This window comes from Rhinoderma darwinii, chromosome 2, assembly GCF_050947455.1.
Source record: "Rhinoderma darwinii isolate aRhiDar2 chromosome 2, aRhiDar2.hap1, whole genome shotgun sequence".
NCBI classification, from domain to species: domain Eukaryota; kingdom Metazoa; phylum Chordata; class Amphibia; order Anura; family Rhinodermatidae; genus Rhinoderma; species Rhinoderma darwinii.
The window spans coordinates 68,294,841-68,319,840 of NC_134688.1; the positions used below are offsets into that span (position 1 = coordinate 68,294,841).

The 25,000-nt window shown below is 41.2% G+C and overlaps 2 protein-coding genes across 8 annotated transcripts in view; one reads left to right on the plus strand and one right to left on the minus strand.

Moving 5' to 3' along the window:
* Positions 1-25,000, plus strand: part of NBEA (neurobeachin) — a 575,138-nt gene that overhangs the window by 394,475 nt on the left and 155,663 nt on the right. For all 7 annotated transcript variants that reach the window (XM_075851713.1, XM_075851718.1, XM_075851715.1 and 4 more), the window contains 2 exons: positions 4,803-4,946; positions 19,122-19,258. In XM_075851713.1, the coding sequence (XP_075707828.1) occupies positions 4,803-4,946; positions 19,122-19,258 (281 nt within the window). The remainder of the gene's footprint in view (positions 1-4,802; positions 4,947-19,121; positions 19,259-25,000) is intronic.
* MAB21L1 (mab-21 like 1) lies at positions 20,899-23,234 on the minus strand. Its single transcript, XM_075850032.1, has one exon. The coding sequence runs from the start codon at positions 22,793-22,795 to the stop codon at positions 21,716-21,718; it is 1,080 nt and encodes a 359-aa protein (XP_075706147.1). The 5' UTR covers positions 22,796-23,234; the 3' UTR covers positions 20,899-21,715.

Genomic DNA, 25,000 nt, shown 5'->3' on the forward strand with positions numbered 1-25,000 from the left:
AAATTCACCACACATCCAAACACTGCATATTAAGTTCACCACACATCCAAACACTGCATATTAAATTCACCACACATCCAAACACTGTGTATTAAATTCACCTCACATCCAAACACTGCATATTAAGTTCACCACACATCCAATCTCCACATCTTAAATTTACCACACATCTCTCCAGTACGTGGTCGCGGCAAAATACGGCATGTCTTTAAAAAATATTTGTTACATTTTACATCTCCTTAGCCACACACCCTTTAGGCACTTTTCAAAACTGTCGAAGTAGGGGTCTAAAAGTTCTAAAAAAAAAAATTGGTGTTTTTGTGCAACAATTTATGACAGAATTCACGTTTGGCTCACTCTGTCCGTTATTCTAGGCATTCGTGAAGGAAACTCTTTATTCATTATTAGTAATTAGCTGCCACCAGCCAGGGATCTGGACTAAGCACTTCCATGTGAGACTCCACCTGAAATTTGACCTGCTGTAACCCTGACATGTTCTCACAGAATAGTCACAAAAATACGTCTGGAAGATGACTGCACATTAATGTCATCACTTGGTGTTATCCCGGAGAACATGTCGTCGACACTGTTCTATGGACTTGTCCAGCGTTTTATAGATTACATAAAGTGCTGCTAACAAAAGGGAGAAGTATAATCACATACATTTACTGAAAACTCTTGTCTGAGGTGTTCGTTTCACAAACACGTATCCTCCGGAACATCCTCACATCTTGAAATAATTGCCCATTTTGTACTGTACTTGGAAGGAGTTGTCGAAAATGGTCATATTGATGTGTTGAACTTTCAATATACCACTAGGAATAGTATCCTTCAAAAGAGAGAAAAAAAGAGGTTCCCTTGAAGTAGATTTCCAGATGTTTGGAAACATTCGGATTTCCTGTCAGTACATTGAGGTAACACTATGATGAGGTTAACTTTCCATCCTGCCAGCCTTTTCTAGAGATGAAAGCCAGCTTTTCGCATACGTTGCCTTATCGGTGATTTAGCATGAGCACCGGGCCGCATTAACAACACAAACCTTAATGGCATCGGTGTACGAAGAACTAGACATTGTATTATGCGGTGTATTGTGTACAGTTTAATGAAAGTGGTAATTGTTGTTATACAGATTTGCTCTCTGTCATTTATCAATAGACGTGCCAGTATCCGTGCCAAGTCTGAGTGGTGAACTTGCCAATACTTCTGTTCATCCTCTTATGGGAAGGGATGAGGATTTTCACAATGTAAATTAATTCAAGCATCCAAAGCAAAAGTCAAGGGTAGTACGACTCCTTTATGGCTTCAGTTGGCATAACTCGCATATTAAAGAAGAACTCCCACAACATTTTTTTATTCTCTGGCCTGTTGGAAAGGCACACTCGAGGCTGTGATAGTAATGAATGGAGAAACTGACTTCCCGTTCACACATGAGACGCTGTGTCCATCGGAGAGTCCTATTGCTGGTCACATGACACAGCTGGGGACCAGAAGGGAGCGGATAACTCACAAATACAGCCACCGGCAAGAAGATATCCTTCACCACAACTTACATACTTTCCTTTCTAATGGGCCAGAGAATAAAAAATGTCGTGGGAGTGCTCCTTTAAAGTGGTAGTCATTGTGTCTTAAAATTATTATTTTTTTCGGAAAAAGTGCCATAACAGCTTTATAAATAGGATGTACGGCTGGCCAGAAAACGGATATAAATACATTGATTAATGTGCCATGTTGTGTTATGCCTAATGCAGTATCTGAAGGGGAGGTGCATGACACAGACACAGTTTTTGTTTGGATCCCATTGTCATGCATGGTCCCCCCTCAGGCCCCCACATTTTTACCTGGAACATTACTTGAATGTATTCTTTATATACCATCCATGTAGAAGTCAAAACATGGTTTAAAAAAAAAAATCGTCTGCCCCTGCAGAAATGGTCAATAATATCTGGGTTTGGGGACCACAGGCACTGCAACATGCGGGCTGCAGCGGCATCTTTATGGCATGTGTAGGGTCTTCCTCCAGGTGCTATAGTTCCCCCTATACTCCATTAACATGCTGATGTGTTTCCTATTAAATTTGCCCTAGTGATTGTCAGCCCACTGATGACAGAGCTCACATGTACCACACTGCAGAATATGTTAGTGCTATATAAAGTATAGGAAACAATATTTGAGCATGTCTTGTGGCGGTTTTTTTTCTTGAACAATCTACTAAATCCCAGATAATCCCTCCTTTTAGAGAAATTTGTATCCACACATTTAACTATTTGTTACTTGTCTTGGGTCCAGTTATTGTCATGTCATGTTTTTGTATTCTTGGAAAATATTTCTGATGTCCTCTTTCCTTTTTCACACAAGTGGGAATTAACCATCAAGTTATTAAAATAATTTCTGTCTCTGGGCTGATTGAATTTTTGACCGAAGGTTATAATGTGTGGTGCTTTCTTCTCTGTGCAATTCATACAGTGTAATATGAATTAATTAAGATGGATGACTTGCGTATGACTTCCTAGAATATAAGAGTCCCTTGTTTTCTGTATTTGAGTCTATTAAGTCAAGACCAAACTCCAAACCCTCATTTGTATCTGTATCATTTTGGAAAACTCTCGTGAAAGTTCTTGAAGTTTGCAATGGTGTAAAATGTGTTAAATAATGTAAATTGGCTTAAAGAGATAGTGTGCTGTATGTTTATATCATTTTCTATATGTATGTGTATATGTATGTGTGTATATATATATATATATATGTGTGTATATATATATATATATATATATCTACAGTCACACGATGGTGAAAAAAATGTCCACTGCAGATAGTGCCACAATACCCACATATAAAGTGCCAGCGGCCTCATAGTGCCACAGTGCCCATGTAGATGGCACAACAGTGTTTCCTGTAGTGTCACAACACCATATAGTGCCACAATCAATGCCCATGTAGTTAGCGCCACACCCTTGTAGCTAGCACTAACCCCACTGTAGCTAGCACCACCCCCCACTATAGATAGCTCCACCCACCCCCCACTGTAGGTAGCACCCCTCATTGTAGAAAGCACCCCTCATAAATTATAGCACCCCCTGTAGATAACGCCCCCCCCCTGTAAATGGCGCCCCCTCCTGTAGATAGCGCCACTGTAGCTCCCTGTAGGAGCGGAATCCCTCTGGCTCTAGAGAGGGCCACTGATGTCTCGGTCCATATATGGACAGTAACGCCTGGGGCTTCTGCAGTATTGGGGGATTCCTCTCCTACAAGGAGCTACAGTGGCGCTATCTTGGGGGGCTATGGGCTAAGGCCCCCCCCCCATACTTTGGGTGGTCAGAGGGAGACTGGAGTCCCCGGCCAGAGATCTCGCAATGCTCTGGCCGGAGAATCCACAGTTGAAAGCCTGACATCACTGACCATATATGGACAGTAATGTCAAGGGCTTCCCCGGGCTCAGCGCTCACAGTAGCGCTGTGTGCGGGGAATCCTTGGTCAGGATCAGATTTTACCGGCCGTTACAAGGATTGAGTCCTAAAAAACGGCCTGTAAAAACTGTTCTATTGACTTCTATGGGAGCCGTTTTGCTGTCAAAACGGCCAAAAATAGGACATGTCCTATTTTTTTGACGGACAGTTTTCACGGGCCGTTAAAAAACGGCCGTGTGAATATACCCGTAGAACTCCATTGTTCTGAAAACGCCCGTCTGACGGCCGTTACAAAAACGGCCATCGCACGGCCCTTTTTCACTGTCATGTGAATGTAGCCTTATATGTATATGTTTATAAATACTTGATGTAGCAAATATTTTCGTTTTTTGGACTAAATGAATTTGGCAATAGACAAAACTTGTATGAAAGTAAGGCCTCATACACACGACCGTAAGGGTTTTTACTTTCCGCAAATTTGAATCTGTAAATATGGATGCATATCCGTAGCCGTCTGCAATTGCGGAAGCGCCCATAGACTTCTATGGGCAGGTTTGTACTGCAATTGCGGACAAGAATAGGACATGTTGTATATTTTGCAGATTATTTCTGCTGCCCGGACACACATTCGTAAATATACGGAAAGGTGTCCATGGTCTATAGTAATGAATGGGTCCGCAATTTCATCATTTTATAATTATGGATAAACTCCGGTTGTGGGCATGGGGCCTAACAAAAAAAAAAAACATAAAATATACAAGATTAGACTTACGTTATTTTTTTTTTAAATCTACATTAAAGTAAGTGCCGTAGTGGTTAAATTGTAATGTTGACTTTTACGTTCAGCTCATTGACAGAGTTCTAAAGTAAGACGGGGAAAAGAAAGCCGTTCCTCTCCATAACTTGCTCTTGATTTGTGGAGTGTTAAAGTAATACAGTGGGAGGACAGTCTTTACAAGCCATGTAATGAGTCCGCCCTTGGGAGACCTCATTCCTTCTATGCTTCTTATATTGATTAATGTGACCCTAATTCATAAAACATTCCCGTCAGGCCTTTCATTTAGATAAACGTAGATTTCATACGTCTGGAAAACAAACCTGGTCTTATTTCACGTGAGATTCCACTAAAATCAAATTGATTGAAAAGAACGGCGTGTGATTGAAACAATTTTATAGTCGACATATGGACAATGAGTGTAAAGAATCCATAAGATTTGCTTGTTATTGAGCGGCCGGAGGTAAATAATGTACCGTCCTAGTTGTCAGGCTTTTAGAATAATTTCCAAGGTCATTGAACCTGGTCTTGGTGCCTGTAAATATGTCTCTGATGCACAGTGGCTCTGAGTGCTGTATATTCATTGTATATAAATACTTATAATGTTAACCTTTGTATTAAAGGCACAGATGAAGATGTCATGAAGTCGAAGAAGACTTTCCGAAGCCAGGCTGCTGTAAATCAAAACGCAGAAACAGAACTAATGCTGGAAGGGGATGATGATGCTGTTAGTCTTCTTCAGGAGAAAGAAATTGACAATCTTGCAGGTAGTCCATTCCTCTTATATTAACATGTATAGTTGTCATTTTTTTGTAGGAGTGTTGTAATGTTTTCTATTGACTCAAAAACCATTACATTTTTTGAACCTTTGAAAGTGTGTGTTTTTTTTTTTTGTTTTTTTTTTTTTTTCTTTTTTTGTTTGGTGAAACTTTCAAATTACTTTTTATTAAAAATATTTTTTATTTTTTGAGATACGGCTGCTTTTGTATCCTGTATACAGAGCAGCTGTATCGTTCGCTAAGACTTGAATCTGTCAGATCCGTGGGACTGACTGGTTCAATGGCTGGTTCAATAAAAAAAAAAAGGTCCTACTTGTCTCTGAGATGCGGGATCCACCTGTTATCCATCACATTTAAAGAGGCTCTGTCACCAGATTCTCAAATCCCTATCTCCTATTGCATGTGATCGGCGCTGCAATGTAGATAACAGTAACGGTTTGTTTTTTTAAAAACGTTCATTTTTGGCCAAGTTATGAGCAATTTTATATATATGCAAATGAGCTTTCAAATGGACAACTGGGCGTTTTTTTTTTCGTTATGTCCAACTGGGCGTGTATTGTGTTTTTAACTGGGCGTGTTTACGTGCATGACGCTGACCAATCAGTGACCAGTCAGCATCATACACTCATCTCCATTCATTTACACAGCAGCGATGTGCAGCCACATACACAGAGATTAACGTTAATCAAGTGTCCTGATAATGAATACACATGATCATCCAGCCTGGACGTCATGTGTACTCAGAATCCTGACACTTCTGAATCTTTTCTTTGAGATTTCCAGCAAGGGAAACAAAATCTCGTTTACCTCGTAATCTCGTGAGATTTCGTTTCCCTTGCTGGAAATCTCACAGAAAAGAGTCAGAAGTGTCAGGATTCTGAGTACACATGACGTCCAGGCTGGATTTCATGTGTATTCATTATCAGGACACTTGATTAACGTTAATCTCTGTGTATGCGGCTGCACATCGCTGCTGTGTAAATGAATGGAGATGAGTGTATGACGCTGACTGGTCACTGATTGGTCAGCGTCATACACGTAAACACGCCCAGTTAAAAACACAATACACGCCCAGTTGGACATAACGAAAAAAAAAACGCCCAGTTGTCCATTTCAAAGCTCATTTGCATATATATATATAAAATAGCTCATAACTTGGCCAAAAATGAACGTTTAAAAAAACAAAACATGTTACTGTTATCTACATTGCAGCGCCGATCACATGCAATAGGAGATAGGGATTTCAGAATCTGGTGACAGAGCCTCTTTAAGTTCATAACTTAGATGTAATTGACACCCTGGAACCACCTGTAATATGAGACACACAGGACCCGCTGACACTGAATCCGTCAGTCCCGCAGACCTGATGGATTCAGGTCTTCGCAAACGATACAGCTGCTCTGTATACAGAATACAAAGCAGCTGTATCTCAAAGTGAAAATAATTTTGAAAGTTGCACCGAACACACTGACATATTTTTATATATATATAATCACTTTCTAAGGTGTACATAGGCTTTAAGACATCGGAGAATACAAATAGATAAGTCTATAATATAACTCGAACATTATATATTCCGGTCATTGTAAGCGGCTGACAATAGATGTCATACCACATATGACATACCATAGCTATACCACATCCATCAATGAGCACACCGCTTGCTTAATCAATAGGTATAAAGATGATCATTAAAAGGTTTCTATAAGATTAGAAAAAATGAACATCGTCAATCTTAGCCAAGGATGGCGTGTGGTATTGCAGCTCAGCCCCATTCGCTTGATAGCCCAATAGGGACTTCTTTGTATCCCTGAGGGCATCTGTCCGGCCCCATGCACACGACCGTAGATTTTGTCCGTAATTACGGTCCGTCATTAAGGACCCATTAATTTCTATGGCCGACACATTTTCCCGTATATTTACGGGAAGGTGTCTGTACCGTAGAAAGGCTGCGCAAAAGATTAGACATTGTCCTATTTTTTTTGCTTACAGACTGTGCTCCCATACATTATATGGGAGCACGGCCGGCCGTGCCCGTAATCACGGACATAGAGACCCTTCGGGACCCAGTGATCGCATTGTAGCCAATGTGTTGATAAAGGGTGCCCCCTTTATTTATGTCCCTTAGGTCCTGCAGAAGCTATTGACTAGGGGGGTTACGGCTGAGATCTGTCAGTCACATCTGGCACCCGTTGGTGATGGCGCAGACTGTTTTCATGCCCACGCCATCATTGCAGCATATTTGTATATCAGTTTGTGGGAATGACCTGTGACGCACTATTATGTCATGGGCAGGAAGGAATAACAGGTAGTCAATACTACGGGGGGAATTTATTAAGTCTGGTGTTTCATACGCCAGTCTTAATATAAGGAGCACTGGAGTAAAATACGTCAAATTTATTAAGAGGCACACCACTCTTAATAATTTAGGCGCATCTCTGGCCGTCCACGCGGCAGAAAGGGAAATCTACTATAGCTATGAACTGGCGTAGATTTCAACTGATTTCCACTAGCTTCTGGCATAAATTATAGTGAATTTGTCAGGCCACGGTTGGCCCCGCCCACTGTCACTAACACTAAGCCCCGCCTGCTTTTTTGAAAAGTGGCAAAGGCGGCGTCAAAATGCAATAGTTGCTTTAAAAAATGTGCTCAAATTGCCACTTTTCTAAGATGGAAAATTGGCATAGCGTTCTTAATAAATTCCCCCAATGCATAGAGCATATTTATAAATTTAGCAGTGAAAATGCTTGTAGAACTCCGGTTACTCTCTGGGGTTGTGACTACACAGAGAAAGAAAAGGAAAATGATCTTTATTTCATACAAGTGGAGTGTCCTACGTGAGGATCACACATCGTTCCTCGCCTGACGTGTAATGAGTAACTATTGGAATTGCGTGAACTGAGAAGCTGACGCTTTATTTGATACATATATATTTCTGTTTCAGTTCCTTTCGTTCCCAGACTTTTTACATCGAGAGGCAAGTTGTGTAGTATTGTAGTAAATCTTACCCTAGTTGTATTATATACAAATGGTTGATCATATCAATAGGTACTAAACCTCCTGACCTGATTTCAGTCTCAATAATCACATGTAGTTACCACGGATATCTCTGCCATAAAGCTCACTAACCAATTTCCTAAATGACAGATGCTAATAAATCTTCTAACCTTTGCTATCTGATATGTATTTGAATTGAAAGGTAAGTGGTTGGATTGTCTATTGTTATTATGGAGAATAAAACATTGCCTAAGGCTATGTTCACACTGAGTTTTTTGATGCGGAAACCGCGCCGTAAAACTCGTCAAAAACTGCCTGAAAATATCTCCCATTGATTTCATTGGTAGGCGGACGAGTTTTTTTACCGCGAGCAAAAAAACTGCGTCGCGGTAAAAAGAAGCGACATGACCTATCTTGAGGCGGTTTCCGCCTCCAAAACCACATTTCAATTAGTCAGAAACAGGAAAAAAACGCCTCCACGCGTGTTTTGACGAGTTTTTGTCAAACCACTGTGCAAAAAACATCTGGAGCAGTTTTTGCAGGAGGAATTTTCCTCCTGCAAAAAACTCAGTGTGAACATAGCCTTACATGATCTGGTTTCAATATGCAAATGTCCCGACTCTCTGCAAGAGTCGAGTCCAAACTTCTGGGTTTGGTGATTCTCCGCATCCACTGCATCCTACCACAACTCCCCCCATTGCAGCCTACAGGCTCGGAACACAAGATATCGCTGCTTAACGCAAGATTGCGCTGCGCGTTCTGTCTAAAAGAGCGTGAACGACTTTATTAAAATAGCCGTTACCAATCAGTAAGCATTTTACAGCAGTTATCCGAGCTTAAGGTTTACACTTTCACAAGATCCCACAAGACCATAACATGAAAAGTACATTGTGGTATTTGGAGCGGAAGAGATCAGTGAACTGAAAACGTGCTCCGTTATATAAGGAAAGCTATTTTTACCAGCACTCCCCGAATGAATGATAACCTTGCTCTATCCACTGCCTAAACCGTATTATATACATAATGAAATTTGTTTGACGACCACCCAAAACGGCATTTAAAAATGGTGTTCTAGAGTAGGGGTACTCAAACAGAAGATGGGCGGTATACAATGTATATATGATGGAACTGAAAATCTGTCACTGTAAATCTGGCCTTGTGGAGGGGTTGGCTCAAAGAGCTGGTGTTTTGGAAAGGTTTCACTGTAACTATGATGCATATCCCCACCCATGGTGTCCCTTTGGCATTATGTTATTGGCCTTTTACAATATGTAACAAATGTAATTCTCAATACGTGCAGGTTTGGATAGTTATGTATTGTTATGGCTTTTATTGGATTATCTGTCCTCCAAAGGTGCAGCCTTGAATGTGTTATCTTAACAATTTACTTCTATTTACAAAAGTCATTTTAGGACTAGTTGAGGATATTGATAAATGTTGTTAGCCTCCTTTAACTGCGCAAAAAACATTAAGATGGTGTCATTTTTTAAACCTTCCAAAGAGTTTGATATAATCGATATTAGGTGGATCCTGTGTGTCAGAGACCCATAGGACCTGCTCTCAGCCGAGCCGTCAGTCCAGCTGAACTGACGGCATCGGTTGAGAGAGAACAGTACAGGTTCTATGTATGCAGGTTACATAGAAGTCGTATGGTCAAAGTAGGAAAAAAATAAATAAAAGTAAATTAGAAAATTGCTTGAAAACAAATAACACATTGATTTAATAAAATAAAAATCCATTCAAAGGTGTACGTAGTCTTTATAGGTTTTAGGTTAAAGTGTAGCTAATTGTTTGACAAACTTCTGACATGTCATAATGACTTGTACTGAGACCCCACCAATCGCTAGAACGAAGCGGCTTCGTGTCTGTTTGGCTTTTTCCGGAAAGCCGATGTATCGGAGTACGGGCTCATAGACTTTCTATTGAGTCCGTACACCAATACATTTATTTCCAGAAAAAGCCGAACAGACACGAAGCCGCTGAGCGCTCACACAAGTGCTTCAGCTGCTTCGTTCTAGCGATTCGTAGGGGTCTCAGCGCTCGGACCCCCACCAATCCAAACTTCTGACATGTCACTATGACATGTCAGAAGTCTGTCAAACATTTAGCTACACTTTAATGAAGGACAATGATTGCACAATGAAACATTAAGCAGTATCTAATATACGTTTCAATGCCTCACCATTTTCAAGATCTCTATTTGCTATCAGTGAATGAGAACATTGTTATTTAGATCCAGAGCCTGATAACTTTACAGATTTAATACCAAATATTATACTTACAAGTATGGACCATATAAAATGATGATTGGATCAGGAGCAGTTTGTTGGGCACTATATCAGTAGCGATTATGATCCCTTTTCTTCCAGAATAGCATATTTTTACAGTAAGCAATAATGAATAGAAGTTAAAGTAGAACCCCCCCCCCCTCCCCCCGTTTACTTGCTCATTTCAGTCTTCTTTTTCTCACAGATGGTTTAGTTTCTTGCAGTTTATAATCATTCAGCCCCTGTAAGGGAAATCATGGCAACATACTTGAGCTTCCTGCTGAGCTTGAGATTTAGAAGTATGTTCACACATGACAGATTCATTGCAGACACTTTTGTGACCTTAAAATCCGCTCCATAAAACTCAATGCGGTTGTTTCTGCAGCGTATGCATGGATTTCTTGAAGCCCCAGTTCAGGATCCTCATGTCTTGGTGAGAGGAGAGAGTGGTTACAAAGAGCATCTCTACCTCTGGAGGACCTGTCCGGCATTACACAGACAACCCATTGCTTTTAATGACATCTGTGTAATGTTTCATTTCCCCTGTGGTGGCGCTGCAGAGAAATTAAACACTACCAGGTTTCCCTACAGATTGTGACTGATTGCTGAATTTTGAAGCCGAGGGGGTGGGAGCACGTTGTGACCAGCTTATTGATTAGGGACCTTCTAACAAGTAGGGATTGTTCAAAGCAGAGAACCCTTTCAAGGGAAATAGCTGTAGGCCATACGCTATCCTATGTATAGAGTTGGGATAACCTGCTACGCAGCCATCACTTATAACAACTGTGCCCTAATACAACAGAGCTATAAAGTAGCCAACTCCGAAGAAAATAAATATCAGGTAAACATCACACATGGGCTGTGGCTTAAAAATAATTATTTAGAATTCCGCTTATACACATTTTATATTAAATATGGAATTTGGTTCTTGGTTGTTAATATGGGATAATTCGCTTATATGAGGTCATATCTGATCAGGCAATGTTGATGATAATTCTCATTGAGATTCAGCCCCTAAATCCCATTTACTATGATTTATCTTCAGACCTATATTATGTATGGAGAGTTACATATGCAACAGTTTGTCATCAATGTAACCCGCATGGTCTACAAAGTGAAAACCTGAGTTCTCAATTGTAAAGTCTTATCCAGTGTTGTGGGTGCAGGGCACATAAGCAGGCAGCGGTCTTTGATAACACGAAGGCCGGGTTCCACCGGGTCGGATACGCTGCGTAAAACTACGCAGCGTATCCAACCTGGAACCCGCAGCAAATTCCGTCCGAAAAACTGCACCACATTGTGGTTGTTTTTCAGGCTGTGTTTCCGCTGCGGAAAGCAGCGCTAGAAAAGAAAAACGTTCGTACTTACCACGGCCGTAGTCATGGCAACGCTTCCCTCCGTTGTCGTGCAGTCCGGCCTCCTGGGGTGACGCTGCAGCCCATGTGTAAATAGGCTGCAGCAGTCACATGGACTGAAACGTCTTCCCAGGAGGCCGGCCTGGAAGAACAGAAGAAAGTGTCGTTATGATGACGCCGAGGTAGTAAGTATAAACTTTTTTTTTTCTGAGTTGCGATTTTTCTGTGGAATCGCAGTGATTCCACTGCAAAGTCGCATCAGTTGGCTTTTTGTTACAGGTTTTACATCCTTTGAATTAAGTGGTGAAAACCTGCAACAGAAAAGCAACAAGAACACAGCATAAATTAACATGCTGCGGACTTGGGGCTTGTTCACAGTATTTTCCGTCCAGAATTGCAGACGGAATATACGCAGCAGAATACAGTAGCAGCGAAGTGGGTGAGATTAAACAAATCTCATCCACACGCTGTGTAAAAAATCAGTCCGGAAATTTACCTGCGGTGCGTATTTTTTGTACCGCAGCATGTCAATTCCTGCTGCGGAAAGTGGACTGAATTGCTGCGTTTTTATGAGGAGATGTGACCATCTCCCAGGATTGAGAAAAACACAGCAAAATACGCACCATTTTCTGCAGTAAAAAAACGCACTAAATGGTGTTTTTTTTCTGCAGCGGAATGTCTGCTACTTTCAACAGAATTGCTATAGAAATTTTCTGCATCAATTCCGTTGTGTACAAGCCCTTAGGGTATGTTCACACTGAGTTTTTTTTGCAGTTTTTAAGTGGTTTTGCACCACAAGCGTTTTTTATGCGATTTTTGCTCGCGGTTTTTGATGCGTTTTTTTTTTGCCTATTTCTTCAACAGGCAAAGGAAAAAACTGCGAGCGGTTTTTGACATAAAACGCGTCAAAAAACGCCATTCACAACGTTTTTTTCAGTCTCTCATTGATTTTAATGGAGTTTTATGTGGAAATGGCATGTCGCTTCTTTTTCCCGCAAGCGTTTTTTTCTACTCGCGGGAAAAAACCACCTCCACCTCCCATTGAAAACAATGGGAGGCAATTTCGGCCGTTTCTTGCAGCAAAAAACGTGTCAAAAAACTCCATCTGAACAGGGCCTTAAAATCCACACCGCAGGTAAATTTATAAATGTTTTAGCTGCGGTTTTTTTTTCCGCAGTGTGGGCATGAGATTTTCTAGAACTCATTCACTTTGGTACTACTGTTAAATGTTGTGGAATTTCTGCACCGAATTCCATTGCAGAAATTCTGCAGCATTTGGACGGGAGAGTAAAGCCTATTGCTATAGATCTAGAGACCGGGGCACTAGACAACTGGATGAAAGGAATGTGCATTAAAATACTGGATTGTCATGAAGTTGGTAAGTGAGCGCACATGGTCCTCACTGTGGCACATATGCATTTTACCAACCTTACCATCCTGTCCCACCAGTGATTTAGGGGGAGGTTGTACAAGTGAAATGCCTCCGCTCCAATCTGATAATGACGCAGTGTGTAGGAACCAGGTCACAGTGCACTGTTAGGGTATGTTCACACGGGCTATTTTCAGACGTAATTCAGGCGTTTTATGCCTCGAATTACGTCTGAAAAGACGGCTCCAATATGTGTGTAAACATCTGCTCGTTGCTTGCAATGGGTTTTACGATGTTCTGTTAAAACGAGGTGTAATTTTACGTGTCGCTGTCAAAAGATGGCGCGTAAAATTACGCCCGCGTCAAAGAAGTGCAGGACACTTCTTGGGACGTTTTTGGAGCCGTTTTTCATTGACCCCAATGAAGAACAGCTCCGATTACGTCCGTAAAAGATGTCGCGAAAAATGTGAGTACATGCGAAAACAGCTCTGTAATTTCAGACGTATTTTGCGATTGCGTGTGAACATATCCTGTGTGAACATATCCTAAGGGTATTTTCAGGCTGTAAACACCCCAAAGTACGGCTAAAAATGCAAGGGCTGCACTCCTACAAACATCTGCCCATTGATTTCATTTTGAATTGCTTGAAGTGTTTTTAAGTCTGGTACAAAATCTGCCGTGTGTGAATCCACTGTTACAATTCTTATTGGATCTCCTGCCTGTGTGGTTTTTTTTCCTGTAATTTTTCTAAAATCTCATTACCACCAGATTTTGATGTATTAAAAATCTTTTCACTGACTTATAAAAGTAGCAAAAGTATTAAAATTCAATAGAAATTATTAGAAATACCTAATTTGGCCATGAAGCGGAATTAAAATTCTGTTATTTTGGTGGTAAAACCGCTGTTTAAGGCGTAATAATAATTAAGTGGCAACAAGGAAAATCTACACAAGCTTGATGATACCTTATGTAAACATTATAATATGGCATGTGAGGAGAGCAGAGCATCTCCCACAGGGGATTATGACCTAATCCTCTTTCTATAGCTGGAGTGGATTAATTTCACATTCTCAGAGGGGTTTGTATGCTCCTTTTGACTGTGACATGGCGTCCTCCCTCCTGAGACATGCCTTACTAGCGTCATGTCATTTCAGGGAGAATATGTAATAGCCACCTTTTTCTCCTCTGCCTGGTCATGGCATAGACAGTAATACCAGCGCTGCATTATGAAATTAATAATATGGCTGCATTAAGATTTCTGCAGGTGATGTATTCCTGGAGGTGACCTGAGGTATGGGGGGCATAAGCACTAAACCCAAGTACAAAGTGTATAAATAGAGCTGCTAATATCATTCACAAATATGTATGTAAATGTTTGTAGGGGTTCCCAGATCTGGAGATATGTGAAATAAAGTAGAGATGATGGGGTAGATATTTTTCCTGTCCCTAATCCCATTGAACAGTACAGTCCGCATCTCTCCAGCCTGAAACGCCTTCTTACGTGCAGACAATAGATCGTATTCAACTCAACTGCATCTGTCGTTCAGATGGATTTCTATGCTAGATTTAGTATTCCTTTAAATGACATCCAGGTTGTTTGCTTCATATACAACGGTTATAGAACTGCTTGAAAAGCCCTGGAGCTGGCTCTGTATATGCCATTTGGTGAGTTAATGTTGTGGTCACAGCTTGGGTGTAAGGGTATGTTCACACGACAGCGCAAAATACGTCTGAAATTCCGAATTTAAAATTTTTTACAAGTGCACGCGTTTTTCGTGACGTCTTTTATGGACGTAATTGGAGCTGTTTTTCAATGGAGTCAATGAAAAACGGCTCCAATTACGTCCCAAGAAGTGTCCTGCACTTCTTTGACGCGGGCGTAATTTTACGCGCCGTCTTTTGACAGCAACGCGTAAAATGACAGGTCGTCTGCACAGAACATCGTAAGACCCATTGCAAGCAACGGGCAGATGTTTGCCGACGTGTTGGAGCCGTCTTTTCAGGCGTAATTCGAGGCGTAAAACGCCTCCATTACGCCTGAAAATAGGTTGTGTGCACATACCCTTAATGTGCCTGGGAGGGGTTAATGCAGTAGGCTCAGTGCAGGCTGCACCTGGCCATCTGTGCTGGGAACATGCTTTAGTGGAGGGGTGGTGACTGCCCATCCATACATGTGATTGGCACCGGCTAAGCTGGGTCACTAACACCTTCCGCTGCCTCTGGGCGTGGTGTTTATTTACCAGAAACAAGATCAATGGCTGTAATGCTGTAACCAGTGTTTGCCTGGCGTAGTAGCCATGTGCTATCAGAGGCCAAAAAGTGGGTGTTTTTTCATTTTGCAGCGCTGTTTAACCATCAGACAGCATTAGCCTCCCCCTATATATTCCAGCGTCCCCCAGCCCCACATTATAGTCCTGTATATCGGGCAGTAAATACCCCACACACTATATATTTTTACTGTCTGTGGTTTGGGGAATATGACAGATTGAAAGCAACAAGCCATCAGGTCATTGCTGTTTAGTTCTACAGATAAATCATTATCTGATAGTATTGTATTATTATATAATAATTACTGCAGCAAGTCTTTCTCTGTCTATTATACTGTAATATCTACAGAACATGAGAAATGGTTCAGGTTGCTTCTCATCCACTGTTGGTCTTGTGTGAGAAGCCATCTCTATAGAAATGTGGTCCTGACACTAGACGTTTCAGAAGGTGCAAATGTCCAGTGCTGCTCCCAGGCCTCCTTTAGGTGTTTTGTGTATTTCCTACGGGATCACACGCTCCGAGGATGCGGAGGGACTCTGTGTACTAACACAACCGGGGAGCTTCTCCTGCACCAGTGACTACAACATCAATAATAGGCCTCATTCACACATAAGGGAGCACCACCATCACACAACGAAAACCACAGCAGAAGTAAAGCATCCTGCAGCTGCAGGGAGAATATTATTTAGGCTTGGGCTACACACAGACTTTTGTCATGCGAGAGCCCCAATTTCATCACGACAGACTCATTAGTAATTGTTGTGCGGCTTTCCTGTTCCCGTGGACTGCAATTCTTGCACTATGTAAAGTCTAATATAGTCCTGGCCTTCATATGGCCATATAGGTTAGATAGCTGTTGGTCGAATGCTTGTTTGGCTGACAGCTGTTCCTCCCGACCCCCACAAACACACTCAGCCAAGCGTGCACGTATTCTCAATTGGGAGAGGGGAATAAACTGCTGCCAGACACCTCTGACGGAGGCTTCTCTCCCATGAGGGCAAATGATTGGGCATATTTAAATACAACATGCCCGATCCTTCTTTTCCCCCAACATCTGCCATTGGGGAAAGTCGGGACACCATACATATTAGATGGTTGGCTGGTCCCACCAAAATCGTCGGGTTTTGCTGACGTTCATCTATTGTGTATGGGCACCTTCAGGGTATGTTCACACGAGGGCGTCCGTAACGGCTGAAATTACGGGGATGTTTTCAGGAGAAAACATCCCCGTAATTTCAGCCGTAACGGCATGTGCAGGCGCTTGAACATGTGCAGGCGCTCCAATTACGCCCCAAGAAGTGATAGGTCACTTCTTTGACGCGGGCATCTATTTACGCGCCGTCATTTGACAGCGGCGCGTAAATATACGCCTCGTGTGAACAGACAAACGTCAGCCCATTGCTTTCAATGGGCAGATGTTTGTCAACGCTTTCAAGCCGCATTTTTCGGACGTAATTCGGGGCAAAAACGCCCGAATTACGTCCGTAATTAGTGTGTGTGAACATACCCTTAAGCTGGTGGTACACCTAGTTGTGCGACAGCACCAATTTTAACTGTCGCACACAGGCCCGGATTATAGAGCGGGAAAAGGGGACACTTGCCAATAATCCCTCCACAAACCAGTTTACACTACTCTTCTTAGCCTTTCCATGCAGCAAGACATGGCACTTATTTACCCATTATATGATAATGCGACTGGAGCAGCGACTTCCACCAACCTTGATCCAGCCCTGGTTGCACGTATTGAGTTGCTTGTGCAGGTAACTTTCAGATGATTTTCAGGTGACTCTTTCTCATGACAAAATATCAAACAGAAAGCATGCATGTTCTATGACCGTTGCAGGAGATACTTATGAACCTGATGCATGTAGTGCCATGTGAACAATGTCATATCCTGGATCTGTGCTGTATGGATTTTCAATATGGCTACCATAGACTACTGTAAGCCCATTATGTTCCTCCATGTGCCCCTGATTTTATATGTATGATTCTGTGAGAAAAGGAAATTGTAGCATTCTCCATTTCATATCATATTATGGAAGTCTTCTCCCCTAGAAGCAGTGTTAGGTGCCAAGTGGAGTGCCTACAGGTCTGTAATACGGACATTGTGATGCCATGTGGGGTCTTCTGTGCACGGCCTTGCCGTGTTGAAATGAAAACTGGGACAAAAGTCTGTGTGTATGGAATGTTCCTAAGGGTATGTTCCCACACAGGATACACTGCCGATTTTCTACAACAGAAAATCTGCTGCAGAATCTCTAGAAAAACGCTGGTAAAGTCTGTCACACAAATCCGCACCAAATAGTACGTTTTCCCTGCTTATTGCTGCGGTTTTACCTGCGGATTTAGTGTTAAACATTGGTTATAGCAAAGTATTCGTGCACCTGCAGATTTCCAGCAGTTTTTACTACGTTTCCTTTGCGTAAATTCATTAAAAACTGCACCAAACATAAATTTGTTGCGGAATTTCTGCTCCCCATTGAAGTCTACGGGCCAAAAACGCAGCATCTCTGCACCGAACACGCAGCATAAATTGATATGCTGCGGAATTGAAAAACGTACCACACAACACTTTTCGCATTACTTTTGTGCGTATTTTTTCCGCTGCGTGGGCATGAGCTTTTCTAAATCTCATTCCCTTTGCTGCTACTGTAAATGCTGCGGAATTTCCACGCAGAATTCCGTTGCGGAAATTCTGCAGCCTTTACGCTACGTGGGAACCCGGCCTAAAGCGGTTTCTATAGAAAACCGCATTTAGAGACACATGCAAACATTTTACATGCTGCTTTTTTTTTTTTTTTTACACATTGTATTTTCCCCAGTTGTAGTCAATGGAAAAAATCTTAAAAAAAAAAAAAAAATGCAAAACGAAAAAAAACAAAGACCAAACCCCTGTAAATTGCCCCAAAAAAATTTATTTAAAAACTGTGTGTTTATGAAAAATAATATATTCCCTGTCAGTCACAGTGAGAATGTAGTGACTGCCTTTTATAACATAGTGAATAATAATAATAATAATAATAATAAAATGCTACAATGATTGAAGGCTACAATGTATTTTCATCTATATAGGATCCAGATTCTCATCCTCCTGGTTGTGATGATGATGATGATGATTAGTAATAGTTTTCTTCTATCTATACTCCGTGGTAGTTCTGGTAGGATAGTTTGATATCTAGATGTAATAATAATTCTATAATAAATTTGTTATACTGTAATAAGACAGAACATGTGATCTGCAGTAATCGCTATAGAATTGTGGCCTTGATACTAGGAGGAAACACAAATGTACGGCGCAGCTCCCAGGCCTCCTCAGGTTTTGTGTGTATTCCCTACAGGATCACACACTGGAGATCTGGGGGGATCTGTGGGATAATACTGGCTGCTTGTAGTAACACAACCGGGGAGCTGCTGCTGCACTAGTAATAATAATAATAATAATTGTAATAATAATTGTAATAATAATACAAGCGCTTTTTGACGTCTACACATTTAGTTCTATGTATATGGCATCGATATTTTTTTTATCATCCTGCTGATGATCATCGTCATAAATATTGGTCTTTTTTCTGTTGCGCTTTGTCTATAAATCGTTACTTTCCCCAGTCCGGACCTTTGACACTGCCGTGACTGCCGATAGACCATGTGCAGCACTGGACTTATAGTGTTTGTTTGCTATTAATCCTCTGAGTTCTCAGAATTATAATAATGAACGTATTCATATTTTGCATCAGTTTATCTTGTAGTAATAAAGTGATATTTGCGTTAGGATAGAAGAACATGAATAAATCAAACAGAGGTTTAGGTTATTTGGAAACGAAATAATTTTTACTATAGAAAATATTACTGTTCCTTAGACCTGGCTGTAGGAAATGTAAGACACATGATGTATGTCTATTTGTTACAGGTCCTGTTGTACTGAGTACCCCTGCCCAGCTCATTGCACCCATTGTGGTGGCTAAGGGTACCCTCTCTATCACCACCACTGAGATCTACTTTGAGGTGGATGAAGAAGACCTCAGCTTTAAGAAGATCGATCCCAAAGTGAGTAGTTACTGTTATAATTGCGTGTATATCATCCACATCTGTGTGGGAAAATAATAGTGCGGTTATTAAAGTGTGACCTGATGTAGATCAGGGTATGGATAATTGTTTCACTAGGGATAGATAGATTAGATAGATAGATAGATAGATAGATAGATAGATAGATAGATAGATAGATAGATAGATAGATAGATAGATAGATAGATAGATAGATAGATAGATAGATAGATAGATAGATAGATAATATGAGAAAGATAGATAGAAAGATAGATAATATGAGATAGATAGATAGATAGAAAGATAGATAGATAGATAGATAGATAGATAGATAGATAGATAGATAGATAGATAGATAATATGAGAAAGATAGATAGATAATATGAGATAGATAATATGAGAAAGATAGATAGATAATATGAGAAAGATAGATAGATAATATGAGAAAGATAGATAGATAATATGAGAAAGATAGATAGATAATATGAGAAAGATCGATCTAACATTTATTCCTTTTAACAGAGCTGGCACATGTATACTAGGTTCTTTCTATATATAGTATTTAATGTATATGATATCTATAATCTAAACTATAGATGTTCTGCCTGCTTTGTTTAGCTGTGTTTATATGTGGATGTTACATTTCCCTCCTTTGTTTGCACTTCTGTTTATAAATATTGTACTAGACGAGTGATAATGTATCTAATGTATCGTTATCTCCTGCCCGTCTGACATTACTGGAAATAAGGAGGTAAAATCCATTCATCAGATTTGATCGTACATATGTTGTATTTACCCGGAGGTGACAAAAAAATCTAATAAACCACAACTATTTATTGATCTTAAGAACCGGGAATATTTTATGAATATGCTAAGGGGATCGAAATCTTAATGTGACACATATCACATGTAAACAATATAGGTGAAATATCATCGACTATCTATAGCGTTACTAATTGAAATGACACAATACAAGTTCCTTTATTTGTCGCTGTTCTAATCATATATTTGTTCTTGTTTTATTTTATATAATAATACAAATGCCAGTTTTTTTGTTTTCGTTTTATTTCGGAAGACGCTCCGAATTTATTTAAATATTGCATGTTTATGCTGTACAGTAATATAAAGAGTAAGTGTAGAAAAACAAATATAGGTGTAGAAAAGAATAGAAGAATGTAAAGAAATATAAAGAGAATATTAGGATTAAATGAAGGGAAATGAGAAAGATAAAATAAAGACGTGGAGATGACATGACATGAAGCGGAATCATAATGTAATTCTATACAAATCATGTAGAATATGAATGAAATAATAGTTATAAAAAAATACTAAATAGCGATTTAGAGAAAATAATATAATAAAATATCAAATGCAAATGTATAGAAAATAATTGTCAGGTGTTGTGGATTTATCAACTACAGATGTTTACTAGACGGACCCTAGAAATTGAGGATTTATTTTCGGCACAAGTGTTACCCCTGAATAATCTTGACAGATTTTAGCGCTTTCTAGTACTGCAACTAGATTATTAGAGAAATCCATATCTCCCCTAAATCACGGAGAGAAACGTGTTTTTTGTTTTTGTTTTGTTTTTTTGTAAATCAACATGAATGAAAAGTCGCAGCAAAATCTTTTCACGTCATTTATTAATAGTAATTAAATTAAAATCCGCAACAGTTTTTAAAATCTCGATCACAGAAGTCATTATCCAGTGTATCTCAAGTGCATTTCAAATATATAGAATTCCAAGCGCCATCATATAAGCAACAAAAAAAAAAATCAAATTGAATTTGAATATTTTTTCTTAAATAACATTTCAAGTATATTCATGGAATGTCAGGTCTAGAACGAGCAAATGTAAACTTCAGAGTTCTGACTCTTTCCAATACAAAAAGAAAGCTACCTTATCACCCGGTATCTTCATAGCAGATATAGAATACATGTCCTGTAGTATCCAAAACGTCACCAGATCACAGAACCACAACATCCACAACCTCACAGACAGTCACAATATGCTGATACATAGAGACAAATGTACAGAAGAGTGTTCAGGCGGTGGCACATCCAGAATACTGAAGTGGAACTACAACTCCAATCAGCTTGTCATTGATCGTCAGCCTTCATTTCTATTAGCGCTAGTATTGGAGAAGTATCTAAACATTGTATACATCCTTCTAGAATGAAGAACAGAGACTACAGCTGGAGAATGTATATTCCAGTGAAGAATTGTATCTCTTTATTAGCAACTTTGTAACCATTTCACTGTCAGAGAGGTCAGCAGTGACAGACTGTGGCTGCGAAAGGGTTACATGTCATATCCCAGGTAAGGGTTGGATGATGATAATAGTCTCCTGGCATGGTAGTGGATGATGATGATAATAATGGTATCCTGGCATATCCTGCCATGGTGTGGGTGTCAGGTGAGTCTTTTATATGAAAAGTCCCATGTCCATTCAGGGTTCAGAGCTTCTCCAGGCTCTTGGGGTTGGTGAGGATCTCTCGGGCCAGCCTCCAGGTCTGTTTGGCCGCATTCTCCAGAGAGGAATGGGGTTTGCCCTGGAAAAGGTCCAGGGTGGGCAGGAAGTAATGCGGGCACCTCCTGCACTGCAGGCAGGAGATGAGCTGTAGGAGGATGCCATTCAGCCGGTCCCCCAGGCACGATTCATCCCAGTCCGACTCCCTGGGGTGCTTCTCGCACTCATAGGACACCAGAGTTTTCATGTTGTAGTTGTTGAGCGGCTGTCCCGGCAGTTCCAGGTGTCGGTCCCGGAGGGTCTTGAGCACGGATAAGCATTTCTTCCTGCAACCCCCCAGCTGCAGCCTGTTCTCCGCTTCTGCAAACTGCAGCACCCAGGCGTCACTCTCCGCAGAGCTCTGCTTCCCGGCCAGGGTATGGCACTCCTTGGACAGCAGGTTAAAGCCCTCTGCCTTGACCTCAGCCACCCTGTTAGGACCAGGCCAGGGGATGTGAGGTAAGGGCCAGTGGGCAGCGCTGCGGGGCCAGATGCCAGTGCATTTAAAAGCTGGAGTGATCTGTACCACGTATCTGTCCCTGATCCTCAGCTTCACCTCGCTGGTATCAGCCACCATCTTCACTACATCCCTGTAGCTGCACTTATCCACGGCCTGGGCCACAAGGGTCTGGAACCTGGACCTGATTTTCCGGGCCGACAAGTACCCAGAGGCCGTGATGAACTCCACCCAGAGGGACATGCTCCTCTTGCGGCCATCACTGAGCTTCAGCACCGCGCAGCCGGGCAGAGAACCATCGTCTACAAAGTTGAAGACCCCCATCTGATTAAGGTAGAGGACCACCTCAAACTCCGTGGGTGAGATGACCTCCAGCCCCTCGTAGCGGTTGTCCATCTCGTTGAGGGAGCTGATGAAGCGGGGCTCCTGCACCTCCACCTCCTTCAGGACGTCGGACACCACCTTGCACACCTCCCGGATGGTCTTGGCGATTGCAGCCTTCCTGGCTTGGCACTTCTCATTGTAATACTTGTTGAGGTGGTACACCAGCTTGGCCTGGGCAGCGATCATGTTGGGACAGAGATCCGGATTGTATACCGGAGTCTCACAATAAGCCGAGGGATCCAAGGCGGCAGCTGGAGAAGGAGCCAACTTTGAAGAAGGAAGGAGTCTCCAGCGAAGAATAGCGCCGGGTGATGGGGCCGCTGGCGCTGCTGTACCACTGCCTGGTTACACGGGCGCTACTGCTGCTGGTCAGGACGATGGCATGAGGGTTTGCATGGAAAGATTGTGAATGACAAGATGCCAGCCCCTCCTCCTCCTAATAGTGAGACCAGGGCAGGGGGCAGTGTGTATACAGATATATATATGTCTGAGTGTGTGTATATAGCGTGTGCCCTGGCCTTGAGCTGTGCCACTGTATATAGTGTGGATGCTGTATACTAGAGCCCCTAGTGTGGGAATTATTATAAAGGGAGGGCCAGGCAGCCGGCCAATCGCCATCAGGCGAGTCTCCTCCTTCTTCTGGGAGCCTGATCATCACCCCCCTCCCCAACTCTCAGTGCATGTGTGAGAGCTGGCACACAGCACCCACGGCTGTGGCACAAGACGCTGCCACCACTCCAGGACATGACCTCCTGACCTCTCCTGATCACGTGATGAATGATTATCATGTATAGACGGCTATGTATGTGATGACAGTGCACAGATAATACTATACACGTCCTGGATGACGTTGTTTGTATTGTTCTATATGGGGCCTGACGTGTCAATTAAATGCAGTTTAAAGTAACAATGTAACGCAATGCAAGCGGCTGCCGTGTGTGTGACAGCAGAGTGACAGCTCTTGTGTGCTGCGACATCACTGATCAGGTATTACAGGGGATCCTAATTGGGCTACGTGTCTGTGTTGTTGTGGCTGCTGCAGGTCCTGTCACTGCCAGGAGGAGCCCCCACCGTCATAGTGCACCTGCCCCGCGCACCCCGGCCCTCCCTCACTGGACCCTCAGAAAAACAATATAGGGGCGTGAGATGTTCTCAAGATGCTGGAAAAAAACAAATACAAAAAGTCATCTGGGGGAGGGGTGATAGATATATATATATATAATTTTTTTATTTAAAAAATAAAAATGTTATTTTATATTTTGCGTTAAATATAATAAAACTGTTCAGGTGTAGTCATCAAATTGTTTGCGTCGTGTGCACGTTTTTCTGTATAGAGTTATCGTACATGTCATATATTTCAGCATAAGAATCTGTAATGTGTATTGTAATGTCCCAGTGTATATTATATATGTGATATCCCAGTGTATATTATATATGTGATATCCCAGTCCTCATTGTAGATGTGATATCCCAGTGTATATTATATATGTAATGTCCCAGTGTATATTCTATATGTGATATCCCAGTGTATATTGTATATGTAATATCCCAGTGTATATTGTATATGTGATATCCCAGTGTATATTGTATATGTGATATCCCAGTGTATATTGTAGATGTGATATCCCAGTGCTCATTCTATATGTGATATCCCAGTGCTCATTGTAGATGTGATATCCCAGTGTGTATTCTATGTGATATCCCAGTGTATATTGTAGATGTGATATCCCAGTGTATATTGTATATGTAATATCCCAGTGTATATTGTATATGTGATATCCCAGTGTATATTGTATATGTGATATCCCAGTGTATATTGTAGATGTGATATCCCAGTGTATATTATATATGTGATATCCCAGTGTGTATTCTATGTGATATCCCAGTGTATATTGTAGATGTGATATCCCAGTGTATATTATATATGTAATGTCCCAGTGTATATTCTATATGTGATATCCCAGTGTATATTGTATATGTAATATCCCAGTGTATATTGTATATGTGATATCCCAGTGTATATTGTATATGTGATATCCCAGTGTATATTGTAGATGTGATATCCCAGTGCTCATTCTATATGTGATATCCCAGTGCTCATTGTAGATGTGATATCCCAGTGTGTATTCTATGTGATATCCCAGTGTATATTGTAGATGTGATATCCCAGTGTATATTGTATATGTAATATCCCAGTGTATATTGTATATGTGATATCCCAGTGTATATTGTATATGTGATATCCCAGTGTATATTGTAGATGTGATATCCCAGTGCTCATTCTATATGTGATATCCCAGTGCTCATTGTAGATGTTATATCCCAGTGCTCATTCTATATGTGATATCCCAGTGTATATTGTAGATGTGATATCCCAGTGTATATTGTATA